Raw genomic sequence first — 19255 nt, 5'->3', positions numbered from 1 at the left:
TGGTCCTTTACATATGGCCGATTTTTTATTTTGGTCCAGAACATTCACTTTTCAAAAAGTAAGTCCGAAACAAATGAAAAATGATATCGTTTGCATCCTTTTTTGACGGCACCGTCAATTCTCGACGGTCAACCGTCAATTAGTGAAAATTTGACCCGATTAGCTAATTTAATACTATTTTTTTTTTCTATTTTCCGCTTTTACATTTTTAAACCCTAAATTAAAACAATGAAAATACTATAATAATAAACAAATCCTAACATTCATTTCATTCAAATTTCTCCCCCATTTTTCTCCAGCTCATTCTTCTTCTTCTTCCCCAAGAACCCTAATTCTTTTTCTCCATCTCTGCAACAACTAAACACCTTCGAACATGGGTCGTTCGTCGTGTAGCCAGAACGTCGTCTCCGTCGACCGCGACCGCGTCCTTGACTTCGGAGACTTCCGATTTAGCTACCCTTTCTGCTATTGTAAGAAGATGGCGGCGCTCCGTATTGTCATCGGACAAGGCAAACCGTCGAGGGGGAAGCTTTACTTCACATGTGAGACGAAGGAATGCGGTTTCTTCAAGTGGTGCGAGCCGAATCGTAATGTCGAAATTACGAGCCAAATCGGGCCAAATCGGGCCTCTTCTTCGTCATCCTCGGTCGGTGGTGCCGATTTTGAGGAACTGGGTTTGAATTTGACCGTAATTACGAAAAAAATCCAGAAATTAATCAATATTTTGAGCTTTGTTGTTCTTTGTTTTGTTGTTGTTGCAACACTTATGTGTATATTCAAGTAATTTGATGTAGTATTTGTGAATCCTTTTTGAATGTCGAAGTAGGTTTGAATTTGTTGTTGTGTTGCTCGTATTTGAATTCTGCAGTGATGTTCTAAATCGCCAGAAAGCCCTAATTGGAGAGTCGTAAAGTATAAGTCAAAGTAGTCCTTCATATAAATTTTTTACTTCCATTTGGTCCTGAACATTTAAGCACACCAAAGCCTCTATGTGATTGTTTCTTCGTCGACTATGTCAATAAATCGACGTCAAATTGAACCAATAAATGGATAACAAAATACACCTGAACCTGATTATGTCATAAGGTAATGTCATAAGCCATTTACACCTGATACATGCTCAAAAACAGCCACAATTACATGTTACATCCACAAAAAAATATTGTCATAATGCCAACATCAACACTATCAAACCTTAACACCATCAATACCCCAAAAACCATCAAACCCCACAAAACCATCAACACCAAATATTCATTGTATTTGTTACACAACATGACACGATTTTTAAAGTCAAATGCCAACATCAAACACCCTTCTTCTTGCTGGGTGGTTTCTTCTTCGCGGGAACAGAGGCAGTAGTATATGAGGAGCCGGGTTCTGCAAACATATCCGCAACCGCACTTGAACAACTTGCCCTATTGTGGCCGGGTTGGTGGCACAATGTACAAGCCTGCTGTTCTTTATCACGATTACGCTCCCTCCTAACCGTTGACCCTACAAATAGTTTAGAAAAGAAGTGTCATTGATTATTGATTATTTGAATGAAAATAGTTCCAAAAAAAAGTTATACCTTTCGATTTGCCCAACTGAATGCCTTGGGGACATCTCCTTTTGTTGTGTCCTTTTTCACCACAAAGCCGACACTTGTACTCCGGCATCAACCCCTTCCTCGACATTTTCTGGCGTCCATCCTCCCCATCTCGGACCGTGACAACTTGAAGGGCTATCCTTGCTGCCTTTGCTTTGACCTTGCTTCTTGCAGCCAGTTCTTCAGCCGTTTTTTGCCTTGCTCCCTTCGGACGTCCGGGCAATCGGGTAAGGTCTGGTGGAACGATATCGGGATGAGGAGTCCTTGGCCACATATCTGGTCCGTGTACCGGGTAGATGATGGGCGCGTACACCAATTGCAACGTCTCCGTTGAGTAGCATTGAGCTACAAAGGAGTCCACATCCTCCCCAGTCATCTGAATAGCAGCAATCGCATGTGGGCACGGTAACCCGGTCAACATCCAATGCCTACAGCTACAACTCCGATCCCGTATATGCACCACGAACTGCTCATTGAATTTGGTGTTCACCTGATACACCCATTCACCAGCCTCTCTCACCATACAATCTCCAACCTTTTCCTTTAGCTTCTCAAGCTTCTTCCTTATCTTGGGTCCGATACAATCCTCCAACTTTGCAGCCATCTTCCGTCGGGTGGTGAACCTGTCCATCAAATACATTCGGATACATTCCAGCATGCCATACAAGGGCTTGTCCCGCGCAAACAATAGGACTTTGTTATAACATTCTGAAATGTTGTTGACTAGAATGTCACAATGGGCCTCAAAACCAAAGAAAGCACGACTCCAGCTCTCCTTGGCAGTGTGCACGGTAAGCCACGTGTGTGCAGCGGTGTTCAGTTGTTTCACCTCCTCCATCACCTTCTCGAAGGCGTATGCATTTGTTGAACGGGCTGCTTCCCAAATCTTGTCTTTTAGCGTTGGAGATGGGAACACCTTCTTGAAGTTGTTGTGCATATGCCGCACACAGAAGCGGTGTTCGGCATTATGGCAGCAACTTCGGACAGCATTAAGGCCCTGCCCATGACGAAGAAAGAAGATTAGCTAATAGTTAACTGACTAATTTACAATGTAATTGTGTACCTTTTGTCTATCGGAGATGAATGTCCACTTGCTCGAATCCTTGATGTCCAGATCCTTAACCAACAAACTTAAAAACCAACTCCAAGTATCCGTATGCAGACAAATAAACCCTTTTCCGCATAACACCAAACCCTAAAAATTCTCAAAATCATTGGCATATACTCAAATCATACTAAATGGGACCACTTAATAAAGACAACACCATATTAAATACACCACAACCAATAAATGCAAACCCTAGTAAGCAAACATGCAATCAAACAATTTTCAATCAAATTTCAAACAAATTTCAAACAACATTACCTTCTGAATGAAATTCAGGAACTGGATTTTCATTTTCAGGCGGAGGAGGAGCAACTAGAATTTGAGGCGAAGGAGGACGTTCTGGAATTTAAGGCGAAGGTCTTCTCCGTTCAGAACGACGAAGTAGATGGAGCGGCGGCTTCTGGTGAAAATGACGGGGGTATCGGGCCTTCTTCGTCCTTTCAAAATCGGGGTCGCTTTCTGGAGAAGCTCGACGGTCACCGACTGAAGAAGTAGGGTTCATTTTTGGAGAAGAATGGACATCCGCGTCGGAGCTAGGGTTAGAACCCACAAATCCCGATGCAGCCGACGGTCCTTGTTCGGTGTCAGGCGGACGCGAATCGCTCGTTTCAGTCTTCTTCCTCTTCCTCGCATATGATTTTTTCACGTCGGTGAGACCTTCGGTGTAACGGTGGTTTGGGTACGGCGACTTCCAACTCATGGCAACCAACAATAATCGGTTGAAATCGGTCGGAACCGGGTGGCTTTGGTCGGAATCGGGCTTCTTTGTCGGAATTCAGAACTAGGGTTCTAAGATTCTTAGAGAGTGACGAGAGAGATGAAAGAAGAGAGAGAGTGTGTCGTTTGATTTTCCAACTCCATACTTAGTGAAAAATGTTGTTTGATTATTCATATTTAAAAATATTAAAAATTTTGAATTATTAGCAAAACAGTTAACATAATATTAACCAACTAATAATCTGAGATTAAGTCTAATCGGGTCAAATTTTCGCTAATTGACGGTTGACCGTCGAGAATTGACGGTGCCGTCAAAAAAGGATGCAAACGATATCATTTTTCATTTGTTTTGGACTTACTTTTTTAAAAGTGAATGTTCTGGACCAAAATAAAAAATCGGCCATATGTAAAGGACCAAAATAGTACTATACTCTATTATTAATATACATAAAATATATAATAAAAATAATATATAGTCATGGTCATATTTATTTAATTTCTTGTTTTTAGTATTTTTAGGTAATAAGAAATGGTATGCTTGGATATTTTTTATATAAATAAAATTGAAAAATTTAAGTTATGATTGTATTTATTATGTACTCCATTTTTAGCATTTTATATAATAAAAAATGGCATGTTTGGGTATTTTTCATCCTCAACAAATTGACAAAAGCACCCAAAATTAAGCCAACATGGGGATAATGTAATCATTAAGTTAAATTAATGAAGATAATTTTGACAATTCTAATTTTTATCTTTATTTGTAATTTGTTGTACCAAATACTGAATCAAGATAAATTAACTAATCGAAACTATGATGACTGTCACATCATGTCTAATTAAAACATAATATCGCTACCAAACATAACATAGCTATTTATAATAAAAGTTTACTTCTGTTATTTTAGTTCGTCCCACAATAAAAGTTCGTTTTTTTTTAAAGATATCAGTATACCGAAATATAATAAAAGTTCGCTTTTATTTCTACTATAAATAATAAATAGGTCTACATTTTACTAACTCATATCACTAGTATTTTATTATAAAATTAATATATAAAGATGTACTACTAATTTATATATACTTCACAAATTTTTTCAAATCCAATTTTTTTTTATATTTTGTAAATTTGGAGTGAAGTTAAAAACGTACTCGAGTATTCAGAGTGCTTTTTTGTTACAATATGATTCAGAATTGCGCTGCTCGAATATTCAATTTCAGAATTTCAAATTTATTCACTCTTTTTCAACGAGCTTCAATTCATCGACCCTATGCCCATCAAATGGTGAATCGGAAATGGAATTGGGAACCATATTCCCCCCTTTTCTATTGCTCGAATTCGATTCAATTATCGTAAACGAGTCTGCGTATTGATGTGTTTGATTCGTGCAGGATTTTGCACTGGCATCCGAATCCGGGAACGACGGTGAACACCCAAATCCTCTCAGAAGTATCTCAGTGCGCTGAGAGCATCAATGGCGTTAAAGAAGGGCGCTGGAAAACCACTCTCAGTTTCTACAAAGCCATGGCTAGAGGTATCTCGCGCATTTTGTAACTTTTTTTTAGGGTTTAAAGCCCAAATTTCGAGAATTATATCTTGTATTTAGTCGAATTTGATGCTGTTTTGGCTCGATTGCTGATTGGTTATGAAATCATCTCCAATTTATTCACTACCTTAAACCCTAATTCTTAAAAATTACTTAAAAACTTTACTTTTCTGTGGTGATGCTGAAGAACAATCTATTGTGAATGAATTTCCTCGTGATTTTGTGGGGATCTCACTTGCGGAGCAGCCCGGCAAATATTTCTTAGTAATTAGAGGTCAGCGTCTTGTTGTGGAGGCGGAGTCGAGCATTCAGATGATAATGGAGAAACTGCAGTCGTATAAAACCCGAGTTGCCCTTAATTTCGAGGTAAAACTGATTTTGTAGAAATAGATGTTGTTTTTCGGTCGATAAAATCGTCTTTTTATTGAGCTGTAGTTTCAAAATGGGAAGAACTGAAAGTAAAAATTCATGTTTCCTTTGATATAAGTTGTTCAGCAAAGGTTAAAATTAGTGCAGGGAAACCAGTATCAACTCGGCGACTTTCAGTTGCGAGTAGGGAAGGTGGTCCCAATGAACTCGGAGAATTTGAGGGGCATAGTTATGGAGGTAACTGGCTTTCGAATCTCTTTAGCTATCGCTAAATCTATTTGTTTATATGATCTAGGTTGTATGATCATACACCACTGGGATTCTGTTACTGTGCATTATTTGTTTGCATTGTTGAATTAATAGATTCTAATGGATTAATAATGTGGTGTCTAGGCAGTGGTTCCTTGCAAATACTTCTTCCATAGCTGATTAAAGAGAGTAGATAACAAAAATAAAACAAATGAAGCAAGATGTTAGAGTGTGTTATCATCTAGGAACTTTGCCCCGATTACAAATATTTGAATGAACACGAGAGAAGGTGATAGATGTTATTGTGCATTCTTGAAGGTGACTTGACTTTAATAATGATATACTCCGTATATCAGGCAAAGTTTCAGCCTCAGCCTATAGCAGGATGCTATACATTTAGCTTAAAACCATTATAGCTAAAAGTTTTAATTCCTTGTTTACTTTGAAGGTGTGGAGTTTGGCTATCCCAAGGCCCATGATAACTACTATCATTTGAGCTAATGTTGTTTCTATTGAAAATGTGGGATTAGACAAATCCTAGTAATGAGAATAAAGTTAGTCAATCTTTTAACTTATTAATCATGAAAAACAATCACCTCATAGTGGAATAATTAATAATGTTATATTAGAGCAACTGGAGCCAATATTCTTTGATTGATCTATGCATGATTGCACGAGTCTCTATTTCTGGTATGTTGATGGCTGACATGGAGCATACATGCTTCTTGTTTCTACTTCAAAAATTTTGAGGAATCGAATGGGAGGGAAAAGATATTAGTAATAATAACATCTATCTCCCCTATTAATTTTCCATCTATTCTGAGTCTTCAGCAAGTTATACTATTTAACTAGCCATTATCATGAGGAATGCTTGATTTTGTTGATTATGAAGCATAGTTTGAGGATGAGGTGATTTGTGTTGCAGATGGAGTATGTACCGATTTCATCGTGGGAGAAATCACGCGAAGTCATGGCTGATTTCTTTGAACTTTGGCAGGAAGCTCTTTCAAAAAGATCGTTACCTGGTCATTTTGTACACAACGAACCAAACTTTGCAGATTACGGCCTCTCTGATCAATACGGAATGCAGCATACAGCAATTCAGTATGCCAATATCACTGCTCAAATTGTAGCAACTTCTCAGTTACAGCCCCCCAGAAACTAGATTTCCAAAACATTCACCAATTTCCATGTTAACCTTGACTCATTTTCATGAAGCCGAGTCTTGACTGAGAAGAGGAACTCAGTTTTTTAATCTTGGTAGAATATTGTTACCAGCCACTACTAAGATTAATATTGGCTGACCATTCAAATCCGAAATCATAATTAATCTGATCGTCCTTTTTTATTAATTATTTTTCACGTTTAGGATATAAATATTCATGGATTAATTGAAGTCTAATATGGAAATAATTAATTAATAGTATCTTATTCACTCTGAGAGTGGACTTAGCTAAAAATTACTTATATAAATTATTTATATTAACAGTGTTTATTCAAAAATTTATATATAAATGTTCCTTAATTAATTGAAGTCTATTGAATTTTTACTTATATAAATTATTTATATTAACAAGGTTTACTTCTAAAAATTGTTATCTATAAATAGCAATTGAAACTTTGCTCAAATATTTTATATTCAAAGATTTATTTATAAATTATACAATTATCTCTTGCTAAGTCATTATATTCAGTACAATACAAGATATTCATAACTAAGAGAAAAAAAAAAAAATTATTCGAATTTTTAAATTCCTATAATTATTTGTCATACTTCGAATCTTAAAATTTGGATCAGTCACGGTCCAAGACCAAGAGGATATGTATGAGTGCTACAATTATTTGTCATAATTCCTATAATTATTTGTTTTTATTTTTTATGTTTAGTCATTCATTGTTAACACTTAACAGTATAAATGTTTAAAAGGTTCTTTCTGGTTGAAGCCGTTGAACAACTTTGAATATTAAAATTGGATAATGTTGAATGAAATTAATCTCATCATACAATCATAAAATAGTGGTACCTGAAGCCCATATAGGCCGTAAAAGGGCCCATTTAGGGTCTCTAACCTCATATTTATCTGTTTTATAAATAATACTCCTATATAAATTTTGGGTTTCAGATTATTAGCGTCAATTTTAATTTTTACTTCACGGTGGGCCAACGCTCTTGTCATTCATTTTCATTCAGATCTATAAATTTTCATTTGGATATTCTCTCACCGTTCCGACGAATTCAGATTCTAATCCCCTAATTTAGCGGTTTGGTATTCTAAAACCTTTATGATTTTATTCGATGCGGATCAAACTTTTGTTACTTGATGTCAATTTTCTTAGTCTTTTTTTATCTGAATTGATTCGCAGGTTGCGTTTATAGCCGCGGCGTGATCTCTGGCGATCTCTGCACAGTTGCATCTCCTCAATTATGAATCCTAGAAGGTTTTGATTCCACAACTTTGAATTTATTTATGTGTGCTGCTATTTTAATGATTCTCGAATTTATGAAGCTAGGAGTACGCAAGGAAGTTTAATTCCTTTTTCTGGAATCAGTTTGTGATCATACACTCATGACTAGCAATCGGAGTGGAAATTGAGATCTGAATGCTCAAGTCTTACCGTTTTATGTTATTTACAGGATCGATTAGATGTGTTGTTGTTTCTTTGAGTTAGCATTTGATAGATTGGGGATATGCAAAATTGCATAATACTATGTTTTATGATAGCTTCTTGGCATATTCTTGCTAGGGCACTGAACCTGTCATCTTAATTATGTGGTTAAGATTTTTTACTTTATCATTTCTTAGTGCTCTTCATGGAGCTCAAGATCTGATTCTTTGTTGTCATTCATTGAAGCTATCATTTCCAATGTCAGAGTTGCAGAACATGAATCAAAAAGCAAAAGTTCGAGTTTTCATTGGATTTCCATGTGCTGTATTCACCTTAATGAAGTCAGAATACAGTTTGAGTTGAATTCTAGAAACTAGTTCTGGCTTTGTAAAAACCTTTGTAGAGATATTTAAGGAAATTTTATCAATAAATTAAATGTGTTTATGTAATCATACTCACTGATTTGATGCATGTAAAATTACAAAATGATATTAAATAAATTCTTAATGAATTTATCTTTGTTTAAACTAGTACTCCAAATAATAAGAAAATAATTCGATATCATCAAATATAAATTATTTATATGTTTTACTAGTTTATTTACAGTGCATCTTACATGGGGAAAGTAGTATTTTTAGATTGTGGATCTTACCACAATGTAATACGTAGTTAAAAAAAGTCGATTATTTAATGAAACTATTATATGTATAATGGTTTAACTATCTTAGTATTGACAGTGTATGTAAAAGGGAGAAACTTATTATACTTAAGCAACTTTTACATCTTGAACCTTTCTGTAAATTAACTTTCCTATGCTTTTGAAAAAACATCGGGTTCAGGGATCGGAATGCTAGAGCTGCTCTTTTTGATGGTATTGAAGAAGGAGGTATTAGGGCATCATCATCTTACTCCTCTCATGAGATCGATGAGCAAGAGAATGATCGAGCCATGGAAGGGTTACAAGATCGAGTTATCATGCTGAAAAGGGTAAGTTTATACTTACAGAATACATTGTTGCTTCAGTTGACCCATATTATTAATAACACAATTGTTGTCATTAGTATCTTTCATTTCTATTGTTGATCTTGCTGAAGCGCATTTGAGGAAACGGAAGGACTCGTGACTTTCAGATAAAGTTATTAAATGGAAGGGTCTTGTGACTGCTGGATGGAGTTATTAATGCTTTTCCTGTGTGCTTGAATTAGTTATAGAGTATTATATATTGTTAGTATGTTAGTACCTTAAGGTGGTGTTTGGTTTCCTAGATAAAATAATATCAAGATATAATCTCCGATTGAGTTGTGAGATTATTTTAGTCATATGGGGTTAGCTATGACTAATTATCCCATGATTATCCATCTAGGATTAAGTTGTGGGATTGAATCTCATGAACCAAACACACTACATATTTAATCTCTGGATACAATCTTGCAAACCGAACACTCCCTAAGAGTTATCTTTTGTCTTTGAATTAGGTTCTGTCTAATTCTTCAGGAGATTTCATAACAAAACAACATTTCCTTTACTCTAGAATTGTTTATCTGGTCTTGTTATTTGAAGATGGAGACAGAAATATGGATTTTGTCATTTGACACAAGTGATGATAGTATTTTGATGAAAAAATGAGAAAAACTATCATGTACAAATATTTGAGAAAAGACATAATAATATATTTGAGTTTTTGTTGAGATGTGGGTTTCTGGCTTACTGATGATGGTTTGAATGAACAGTTGTCTGGTGATATACACGAGGAGGTTGATTCTCATAACCGCATGCTCGACAGAATGGTCTGTGTATAGTTAATTTGATATTCTTCAACAGCACAGTTGTAGTATTACTTATGGTTCCTTATTTCTGATTTTAGGGAAATGAGATGGATGCATCAAGGGGAGTTTTATCTGGAACCATGGACAAATTTAAGATGGTATTTCATAATCTTGATGTCTCTATCATTTCCCTGTGTTTCTGAGTTCCAATTCCAAGTGTTCTTACTTTGCTTGCATCAGGTGTTCGAGACGAAATCGAGTAGAAGGATGTTTACACTTGTGGCATCTTTTGTGGCTGTTTTTCTCATTGTATACTATCTTACCAGATAAGTGGTCGAGTCATGTAATTTTGGACAAAGCCTATGAAAAACTGTTGTGAACATTACCTTGATTGACAATGAAGTGATACTAAAAATTTAAGCCTATTTTGGTCTCTTAAGTGATTGAGCCTCCCCACGATACGATCAAGTATGAAATAAATACAATTGACAATTCAAAAAATTCAATCCAATGGCTGTGACCAGTTCTGGAATTTATATGGATGTTATAACATTTTGGAACAGAGATTGACTTGGACTTTGAAACAAAATATATGGAACGAATATTGGCACAAGAAAATGTAGAAGTTGGATTAATGCGTATATAAACTATTCGGAAACGAATATATGATTCCGAAATAAGGAAATCAAGAGTAAATTCTCAAGAACAAATTGTTAATCTATAATCTACCTAATAGTCATCCATGATTGGCCAATATAAAGGCTATACAAGAGTATCTCCAACCAATCAATCAATAAACCACCTGATGATCATCCATGATTAACCTATATAAAAGCTATAAATTCAAAAACAAATCATAAGAGTATCTATAATAGAGGTGGCCAAACCCAACCGGCCCGTCGGTTTCCAACCGGCAGGTCGGAACCGGAACCGGACGACGGTTCCGGTTCGAAATCCGGTTTCACGGTTATAAATGACCGGTTACGGTTCAAAAAATACGAAATCGGAACCGGCGGTTAACCGCTGGTTCGGAACTGCCGGTTAACCGGGAATATGTAGTCGTCGCCGGTAGGTTCCTAGGGTTTGCAGGCGTAGGGCTGAAAAAGGTCGGAAAACCACCGGTTTGTGTCGAAAAACCGTCGGTTTGTGTCGAAAAACCGGCGGTTTCTGACACAACCGCCGGTTCCCGACGGTTCAAGGCTAGGGTTCAGGCGTAGGCGTAGGGTTGCAGCGTAGGGTCTGAAAAGGTGTCGGAAACCGCCGGTTTTCGGTCAGAAAACCAGCGTTTCGGCATTTCGGTTGAGCTCAAGTCCTTTTCCTTTTATTTCTTTTTTTTTTTCTAATTGTTACAACTTTACTTTTAATATGTTTTTTGTAAATTGTAATTTTGTATTTAAATTTTAAATTCAAGTGTATAGTTGTATTGTTGTATTTTGTAACTTGTAAGTTGTAACTTGTAGTTGTATTATAGAAATTTACATTCAAAGTTTCAAATCAATAAAATTGCAATTCTTTATCGTTATCAATTCTCTTTGGATTTTACTATAGAATTTAAAAGTTATAAGTTATAACTATAAGATTAAAAAAAAAAAAAAAAAAAGAGCCGGAACCGCCAGAACCGCTGAAAAACCGGCATCGAAACCGGAACTGGATAACTGGTATCCGGGCCGGTTACGATTCAAGCATTCGACGAACCGGAACCGGTGGTTTTTGAACCGTGGCCACGTCTAATCTATAATCCTTTTCACATTAAATTGTAATTTTACTTTTACTACTTATATTAAACTCAATATATGCCTTTTTTTAACTTATAAAATTTGAAAAAGTTTTTAGGTTTTTTTAATAAACTTAAAAATAGTTATTTCTTCCAAAACCAAAAATGAGATTTGTTGTTTAAGTAATTATTTTAGATTTTAATGTTCTATTGAAGATGGTTACTACTTCATCTTCGTCTTGTCAACATTAAATGTTCTATGTTTTCTTATTTGAATGAATCCTAATAAATATTTCATTTTATTTTTATTATCATTATTTTTGATAGCTACATTCCCCTCACTCAATTTTATTATAAAATTATTAAAGTATATAAAGTATGACTTATATTCCATTAATTTTTTTTAACTATTTTTATTAATAAATTCAAATAATTTTTTAAAACTCGTATAATTGTTTTTTTTTTATATTCTAGTTTAGATTTCGTTTTAAAAATAGAGACATTGCTAACAATGTAGTTTTTCTACTAAAAACACCATTAAATCACAAAAAAGTTTCTATGTGCTTTTCATAAATTCACCCAAAACTCGAATTTATCCCTATCTGGAAATTGATCAGTCTATCAACAACCAATTAACACAATTATAATCCATCAAATACTCCAAATCATAAAATCATTCTTCCATTTATTTAGATGAACACCACAAAACAATAACCATTGTTTGTCACAATAAAAAAAAAAAAAGAAAGGAAGAGCAAGCTCAAATCAAAGACTAGCCGGAACAGAAGCCGGCACCGCATAATCGAGCACCACGACGCCGTCGAGAAACTCCCTAGCCTTATCCTTCTGCTCATTCACCAGATCCGATTGCTCGCCCAACGATTCAAGGTCCTTCACCACCGCAATCGATGCAATCGAGAAACCCTTGCTCCTCCCGGGGGAGAAATTCTCCCCAGCCGTCAGCTGCTCAATCGAATCGAATTTCCCCTTCATCCCCCTCACAATCCCCAAAATCTCACCCTTCCCGACCCCCTCCTCCTTCAGCTTCATCACCGTCAGCCGCAGCGACGACCCTGGAGGGACCGCCACCGGCCCGGAGAAGTCGTCGGCCACCCAATCGACGGCCATGACGTCCTCGACGACTGGCAAGACGTAATTGGCGACGACGCTGACGTGGACGGGGTCATCGGTGTAGGAGACCAGATCCGATTTGGATCTGTAGCGGGAGTGGAGGAGGTGAGTGAAGGTGAGGGCGGTGGATCGGCAGCGGGCGACGGGGCCGGCGGAGATGTGGAGGACGGAATCGAGGGTTGCGAGGCCGTTGAGGTTGCGGACCATGTCGGCGACGGCGGACGGGTCGGCAGAGGGCTTTGCCTTCAATAGGACGACGTGCTCGATGATCTGGGTGGGGGCGGAGGAAGACATTCTGACGGAGGAAGGAAAGCGGCGGAGAGGCGGCGATGAGCGGAGTGAGAAGGAGAGGGCGTTGGTGCGAAGCGCGGCTTTCACACACAGCATTTTTGGAGTGGAAACGAGTGGCTACCGCACGATTAGGACCTAATTTTTTTTTTTTAAATTCAATTTGTATTACTTTATACTTCCTCCCTCCGATAAAAATTGAGTCGTATTTTTTTTTAATCTGTCACAATAAAGTTGAATCATTTTTTTTTAACAAAAGACAAAACATCTAATCACTCTTACTTTATTTCATTATTTACTTTACTCTCTCTTATTTTTCCTATTTTTTTCATCTCTCCTATTTATTTAATATAAATTTTTAATTTTCGTGTCCAAAAGTATTATCTCAATTTTTATGGGACAGATGGAATAATAGACTAAAGTTAAAAATTAGGTTTGCTACATTTGCACTAAAAAACTATATTTAATCAAATTAATAACTTAATTATAATCTAGTTAATTTAATATTAAAATTATAAATTACATTTACTTACAATAAAAGTTGATTAATGAAAAGGAAATTTGCTTTTTATAAATCAGTCACAAAATTATTTTAAAAATTTATGCTCCCCAATATAGTAAAATACTCCTTTGATTAATGAAAAGTATATTCATGTTTAGTACTCATAAAAGATAACTCCATCATACTCCCTCCGTCCCCGATTAAAAGTCACACTTTTTTATTTCGGTCTGTCCCCAATTAAAAGTCACACTTCATTTTTACCATAAAATGCAAGTAGGTCCCACATTCCACTAACTCACTTCACTCACATTTTATTATAAAACCAATATAAAAAAGTAGGTCCTACATTCCACTAACTTTTTCAACCAACTTTTCTTTACATTTCTTAAAACCCGTGTCCGGTCTAAGTAGGGGTGTAAATTCGGGTACCCGCGGGTACTCGAACCCGAAAATTCGGGTACCCGAACCCGAAATCTCAAAAATAGCATCCAATACCCGACCCGTATGTGAATTCGGGTACCCTAATACCCGATGTGGGTACCCGAACCCAACTAATGGGTACCCATAAACCCGGAATTATTATATTTAAAATTTATTCTTTTATATAAATTAAATTGTAATGAGAATAGAAATTATTAAAAATAACACAATACTTATACTATTTATTGACTATAATTCTATATTATATACAATAGACATAGACATTACACAAATAGACACTACTTAATTTTAAAATAAATTTTTTTTTGGTATAATTTGAAACATAAAAGAGATTTAAAATAATTTTTTAAGACATTAAATGAACATGTAAATAAAATGGAGAAAGAATAACTAATTAACTATATATTTTAAAAAGATAACAAGTAATAACATAAATAATGCAACATGAACCAAACACGAATATAAAGAAGTATTAAATCTACATGTGATTAAATAAAGTTACCCTAGAATTACCCTACGAGCCATAGGCCCTATACTAAATAAAAATATTTATCACAAATACATGATTAATCGGGTTTAATCGGGTATTAGTCGGGTACCCTAATACGGATTTCGGTTATCCTAAACCCGAAAAATCCTAACATTAACTACCCAAACCCGTACCCGAACCCATAATTTCGGGTTTCGGGTACCCAAAACCCGTCGGGTATTGGGACTAGGTCGGGAATACCCGAAACCCGCAGATTAAATTTTCAGGCCTAGATCTAAGTGTGACTCTTAATCGGAGACGGAGGGAGAAGTTTATATCTGTAGTAAATAATTTTGAATAATATCTTCTATATCAAACAAGAACAAAAGAACTTATCTATCCTACACAATCTTAATATCAGCCTGTATTTAATTTTCATGAGATATGTATCCTGTCATTTCATATTCACAAATAAATGAGTCCTTTAACTAACATTCTTAGAGAGGGCAATGAAAAAATTAATTAAGGTCATAATAAAATAGTATGATACGATTTCACTGTAATAGAAACATGAGTGAAAATCTGGATATAAGTTTTAGAAAATTTAGTACTCCACTTTTTTATTGGTAAATAATGATAGTATGAATTTTATTACGTACTTATCTAAGAGAGAAAAGAATAATTGAAATATCGTTAGTTGTAACCTGTAGATTGATAAATAGAAAGAAAGAAAGAACGAAATTGATAAGAGTTTTATTTTATCGGTTCTATTGGAGTGAGAGGCAAAAATAAAAAATTACGTGCATATTTTAAGTCCCAAAATTTACGATAATTTCTATTGGAGTGATACGCAAAAAGAAAAACGGTGATTACACTTTTTTTTATGTAACAAAGAAAGTAGCTTGTACATATGTGATGAGGTTTTATTTATTTTATGTGATGAGGTTTTATTAATTTCTATGTATATTTTTTAGTTTGTCTTATAAAAATTTATATTTTTTAATTTTGAACTTTTTTTTTTAAACAAAATGAGATTTATTTTTTACTAACAATATTGTAACTATGTTTCTCTTCCTCTCTAGTCTACTTTATCAATTATGTATTAAAATTCGTGTTCATCCCAAAATGTATATTTTTTATGGAATGAAGGGTATTTGGGTGCATTTTAAACCGTATTAATAAATTAATAAATACTGTAAATAAAAAAAGAGACAGGTGGAGAAGCAAGAGTCGAGGAAATCGAAATTCATATGCAAGTATACTCATATTTATAGTGAAAATCATAGCATCTTCATATTCTCTCTCTCTCTCTCTCCTCGGAGATTCGATTCATTTCATCAGCGATTCATTATTTTTCTAATGCTCCCAGTTTTCCGAGGTATGAATACACATATCTATATGAATCTATGCATCTTCACAGACTTGAAAATAAAATTCTCTTCTTCTTCATAATCATTTTCTGCTTCCTTCGTTTCCGCTTTTCTTCACTCTTCAAATTTCGCTACATAGCCTCTCTTTCTGCTTTTCTAGTTTTTTTAACTAAAATTCTGTGAGATAGTTAAGTTTTATTTTTTGGAAATAAAAGTTGAAGTTCTTAATATTATATATATGAGTAAAGGTTAAAATTGGTCCTGAACATATGACTATTTTACCTTTTTGGTCCTAAACATTATCTTTTGGATTTTTTGGTCCTGAACATATGGAAATTTGATCATTTTGGTCCTCCGTCAATATTTCCGTTAAAAACTAACAGTCAACAGGTTTAATCTCGATTTTGACCAAATTAAACTTTTAATTCTGATTTCTTATTCCCTAATTAATTCTCTAAGGAGTCGTTCGCTTGAGAAGAATTGGCCAGATAAGGCCCCAATTCTTGCCAATTACCATTGTTCGGTTAACATGTTATAATTGTTGAAGGCCCTATAATCATCCCAAGGCCCGCACTGTTCACCATAAATGCACCAGAATGAAAAATCGAAAAATGAATGGTATACATTTCTGCGTTGATTTACGAACCCAGATATGGATGTGTGAAAGACTAATTTACCCCTTCCAGAAGCATTTTCTGTCCCATTATTTCCCCCAAAAAATCATTTGAACCCTAGCACGATCTCTCCCCATCTGCATCGACGGCGCAACGATTAGAGCTAATTTCGCCGTCGCAGGTGGATTTCGCTTCCCTCTTTTTGCCGGAATCGTTTACATCCAGCTACCTCTATTGGTATTCGAACTTTCATCTTACTTCCCTCTCCAACTGCTCGATTTCTGATATGTGTTTGTATATTTGTCGCAGCAGCTTGGCCGGTGTTCGCACAACTCCAACAATATCATTGGCAACGCATATCAAATCCGTAAGGTGAATTCCTAAAATTGCAGATATTATTCGTTGTGGAAATGCTTTGAGGCAATTTTGGATTTGGCCCTGTTTGAAAGTATCTGATATTTTTTAGTTTACTTCAGTTAACATAATTTTGTTATGCTACTGCGTATTGTATGCCTGAGTTCAACTGTAAAATGTTGTTTTGGGGATCCGTACTCATCTTATGGAGCGAAGGGGAAATGCACCTCTCCCAATCGATATGCTACGTTGGTTGGTTATTATTCAGTACGAAAATTGGCATGCGCTATCTTAATTGATAATGTATGATGCAGTGGTTGTTGTGGTATAACAAATTTCAAAAAGGATGCGAACACCCACTAGTAATTACGCAGAGCTGCGCAAGCTTCTTGAAGTTATACTTCTTATATATCGGATTGAGTCAGCTGTCCTCATATGACGATATATTAGCACCCGAGGCGGAACGAGAAGACGTATAATTCTTGAGCAAGCAAGACATTACAGTATTCGGGATAAAATCACCCGTCAGTTAGAACACCTAGATCGACTTGTCCACCTAACCGACGTAGATTGTATTGCTAATCTCAGAATGGACCGTAATACATTTGGAAGGTTATGTCGAGTTCTAGGTGAACGGGGCGGACTTCGTTGTGGTCATCATGTTGGTGTGGAAGAGCAAGTTGCCATTATGGTGGGAGTACTTGCACATCACAATAAGAATCGGGTGGTCAGCTTCACCTTTAGGAGGTCTGGGTCCACAATTTCACATTATGTTAACAAAGTACTTGGGGCAGTTCTAAGTATGTCTTCAGTTCTCCTTGCTAAACCAAAACCAGTGCCGGATAACTGTGATGATCCCCGGTGGAAGTGGTTCAAGGTATGCTAATATTTGTGTATTTTACATGTAATCGACTGACAAAGCACACTCTAATGCTAATTCAAATTGTTGTTGCTTTGTTTCAGGGATGTCTTGGGGCTTTAGATGGTACACACATCAATGTGTTGGTTAGTAATGAGGACAAACCACGATTCAGATCGCGAAAGGGCCAGATATCAACTAACACGCTCGCTGTATGCGACCGCAACTTGCAGTTTGTTTACTTCTTGGCCGGGTGGGAGGGGTCAGCTGGCGACTCCAGGGTACTCAGGGATGCAGTCGCACGTCCAAGAGGCTTGAAGGTTCCGCAAGGTCCGTACTGTTACAGATTAGTTCAAACAGTATGGTTATATACCAGTCGCGTACTTCAATCTCACACTATCTTTCATATTATTTCAGGATGTTATTATTTGTGCGATAATGGTTACGCCAATAGTAGTGGTTTCCTAACCCCATACAAGGGTGTGCGCTATCACCTTCGAGAATGGGGTCCTGGTAATGCAACGCCCGAGAACCCTAGAGAAATGTTCAACATGCGGCACACCAAAGCCAGAAATATAATTGAGCGCGCATTTGCAGTTTTAAAAATGCGGTGGGGTATCCTTAGGTCTGCTTCATTTTACCCGATAAAAACCCAAATCCGTTTGATAATGGCTTGCTTCCTACTCCACAACTTCATCCGTCTTGAAATGCCAATTGATCCTTTTGAAGCTGCACTTGACGGAGATAGTTTGGTACTGGCTGAGGATGAACAAAACATAGGGCTAGAATATGTTGACTGTGTTGAACCATCTGCCGAGTGGAACCAGACGCGTGATGACATAGCGATGCATATGTGGAACAGTAGATAGATCTGTTCCAAACCCCCCCTTCCCCACTAAACTGATGTATATTTTTGTTACTTATCTAAATACTATGCCCTTTTGTGATAACTTAGTATTGCGTTTATTTTGTGAACATAGTGTCTTGCTTTATGGCAGCTGTATGTATACCGGATTTTCAATGAAGGCTCCGCCAGAATGTCCTTGTGGAGAGGGAAAAATGGTTCTACGTCGTGCCGGGCCCGCCGCTAAAAATGCTGGAAGGTAGTACTACAAGTGCCCCGTAGATGGACAACACCCGGGCTACTTCAAGTGGGCTGACGAATACCATGCAGACAAACCACGAAAAGGTTCCGATGTGGACCTTCTCAAACCTCAATGGGGAGCGTCAGTACCTCCAGTGCCGATGCATGATGCGAAGGGCTACAAAGCCGGTGCAGGCCATTGTTGTGGAATCAAGTCTTCCAATCCCCTCGTTGCGCAGATGTTAATCGGTTTCATGTGCATGGTTTTGGTACTCCTTGGTATTTTAATTGGCAAGTTTATTTAGCATGCGGCAGAGTAATGAGTTGTTTAATATGTAATTTATAAGAACTCCAAGATTGAGGACCTCGTGTGCCTTCTTATATTGTTGTCTCTTTTGAAGTGCAATCGTATGTACTTAAAACTAAAATATTTCGAACAACTATGGGTTTTGAAAGATATTGGCTTCATCTACTC

The 19255-nt window shown here is 36.4% G+C and overlaps 3 protein-coding genes across 4 annotated transcripts; 2 read left to right on the top strand and 1 right to left on the bottom strand.

Annotated features, from left to right (window-relative positions):
- Positions 1 to 4593: 4593 nt before the first annotated feature.
- LOC148926601 (mediator of RNA polymerase II transcription subunit 20a-like) lies at positions 4594 to 6933 on the top strand. Its single transcript, XM_089059378.1, has 5 exons — positions 4594 to 4701; positions 4809 to 4951; positions 5151 to 5329; positions 5480 to 5569; positions 6507 to 6933. The coding sequence occupies exons 1-5, from the start codon at positions 4688 to 4690 to the stop codon at positions 6744 to 6746; spliced, it is 666 nt and encodes a 221-aa protein (XP_088915504.1). The 5' UTR covers positions 4594 to 4687; the 3' UTR covers positions 6747 to 6933.
- A 764-nt stretch (positions 6934 to 7697) lies between these two features.
- LOC148926600 (bet1-like SNARE 1-1) lies at positions 7698 to 10379 on the top strand. Of its 2 annotated transcripts, none has more exons than XM_089059379.1 (6): positions 7698 to 7843; positions 7946 to 8020; positions 9028 to 9175; positions 9919 to 9975; positions 10053 to 10112; positions 10195 to 10379. In XM_089059379.1, exons 2-6 carry the CDS (start codon positions 8007 to 8009, stop codon positions 10282 to 10284), a joined length of 369 nt encoding a protein of 122 aa, XP_088915505.1. In that variant the 5' UTR covers positions 7698 to 7843; positions 7946 to 8006; the 3' UTR covers positions 10285 to 10379. The 2 variants fall into 2 exon arrangements, with proteins under 2 accessions (XP_088915505.1, XP_088915506.1); XM_089059380.1 differs by having other exon boundaries at positions 7700 to 7848.
- Positions 10380 to 12333: 1954 nt separating this feature from the next.
- On the bottom strand, positions 12334 to 13236 carry LOC148926599 (stress-response A/B barrel domain-containing protein UP3-like). Its single transcript, XM_089058339.1, has one exon. The coding sequence runs from the start codon at positions 13184 to 13186 to the stop codon at positions 12434 to 12436; it is 753 nt and encodes a 250-aa protein (XP_088914465.1). The 5' UTR covers positions 13187 to 13236; the 3' UTR covers positions 12334 to 12433.
- Between the last annotated feature and the right edge of the window lie 6019 nt (positions 13237 to 19255).

This window comes from Salvia hispanica, chromosome 5, assembly GCF_029641045.1.
Source record: "Salvia hispanica isolate PSC_SH4W2 chromosome 5, Shi_PSC_v1, whole genome shotgun sequence".
NCBI classification, from domain to species: domain Eukaryota; kingdom Viridiplantae; phylum Streptophyta; class Magnoliopsida; order Lamiales; family Lamiaceae; genus Salvia; species Salvia hispanica.
The sequence above is the reverse complement of the archived record's forward strand: the minus strand, read 5'-3'. Positions and strand labels throughout refer to the sequence as shown.

Excerpts from the sequence above, each read along its gene's own strand:
- LOC148926600 (XM_089059379.1), top strand. Across the intron at positions 9,176-9,918 it reads GAGTTATCATGCTGAAAAGG|TTGTCTGGTGATATACACGA; the intron begins GTAAGTTTATAC and ends TTGAATGAACAG. Across the intron at positions 9,976-10,052 it reads ACCGCATGCTCGACAGAATG|GGAAATGAGATGGATGCATC; the intron begins GTCTGTGTATAG and ends TTCTGATTTTAG.
- LOC148926601 (XM_089059378.1), top strand. Across the intron at positions 4,952-5,150 it reads CTACAAAGCCATGGCTAGAG|AACAATCTATTGTGAATGAA; the intron begins GTATCTCGCGCA and ends GTGATGCTGAAG. Across the intron at positions 5,570-6,506 it reads TGAGGGGCATAGTTATGGAG|ATGGAGTATGTACCGATTTC; the intron begins GTAACTGGCTTT and ends TTTGTGTTGCAG.
- LOC148926599 (XM_089058339.1), bottom strand. The coding sequence starts at position 13,186 with ATGCTGTGTGTGAAAGCCGCGCTTCGCACCAACGCCCTCTCCTTCTCA.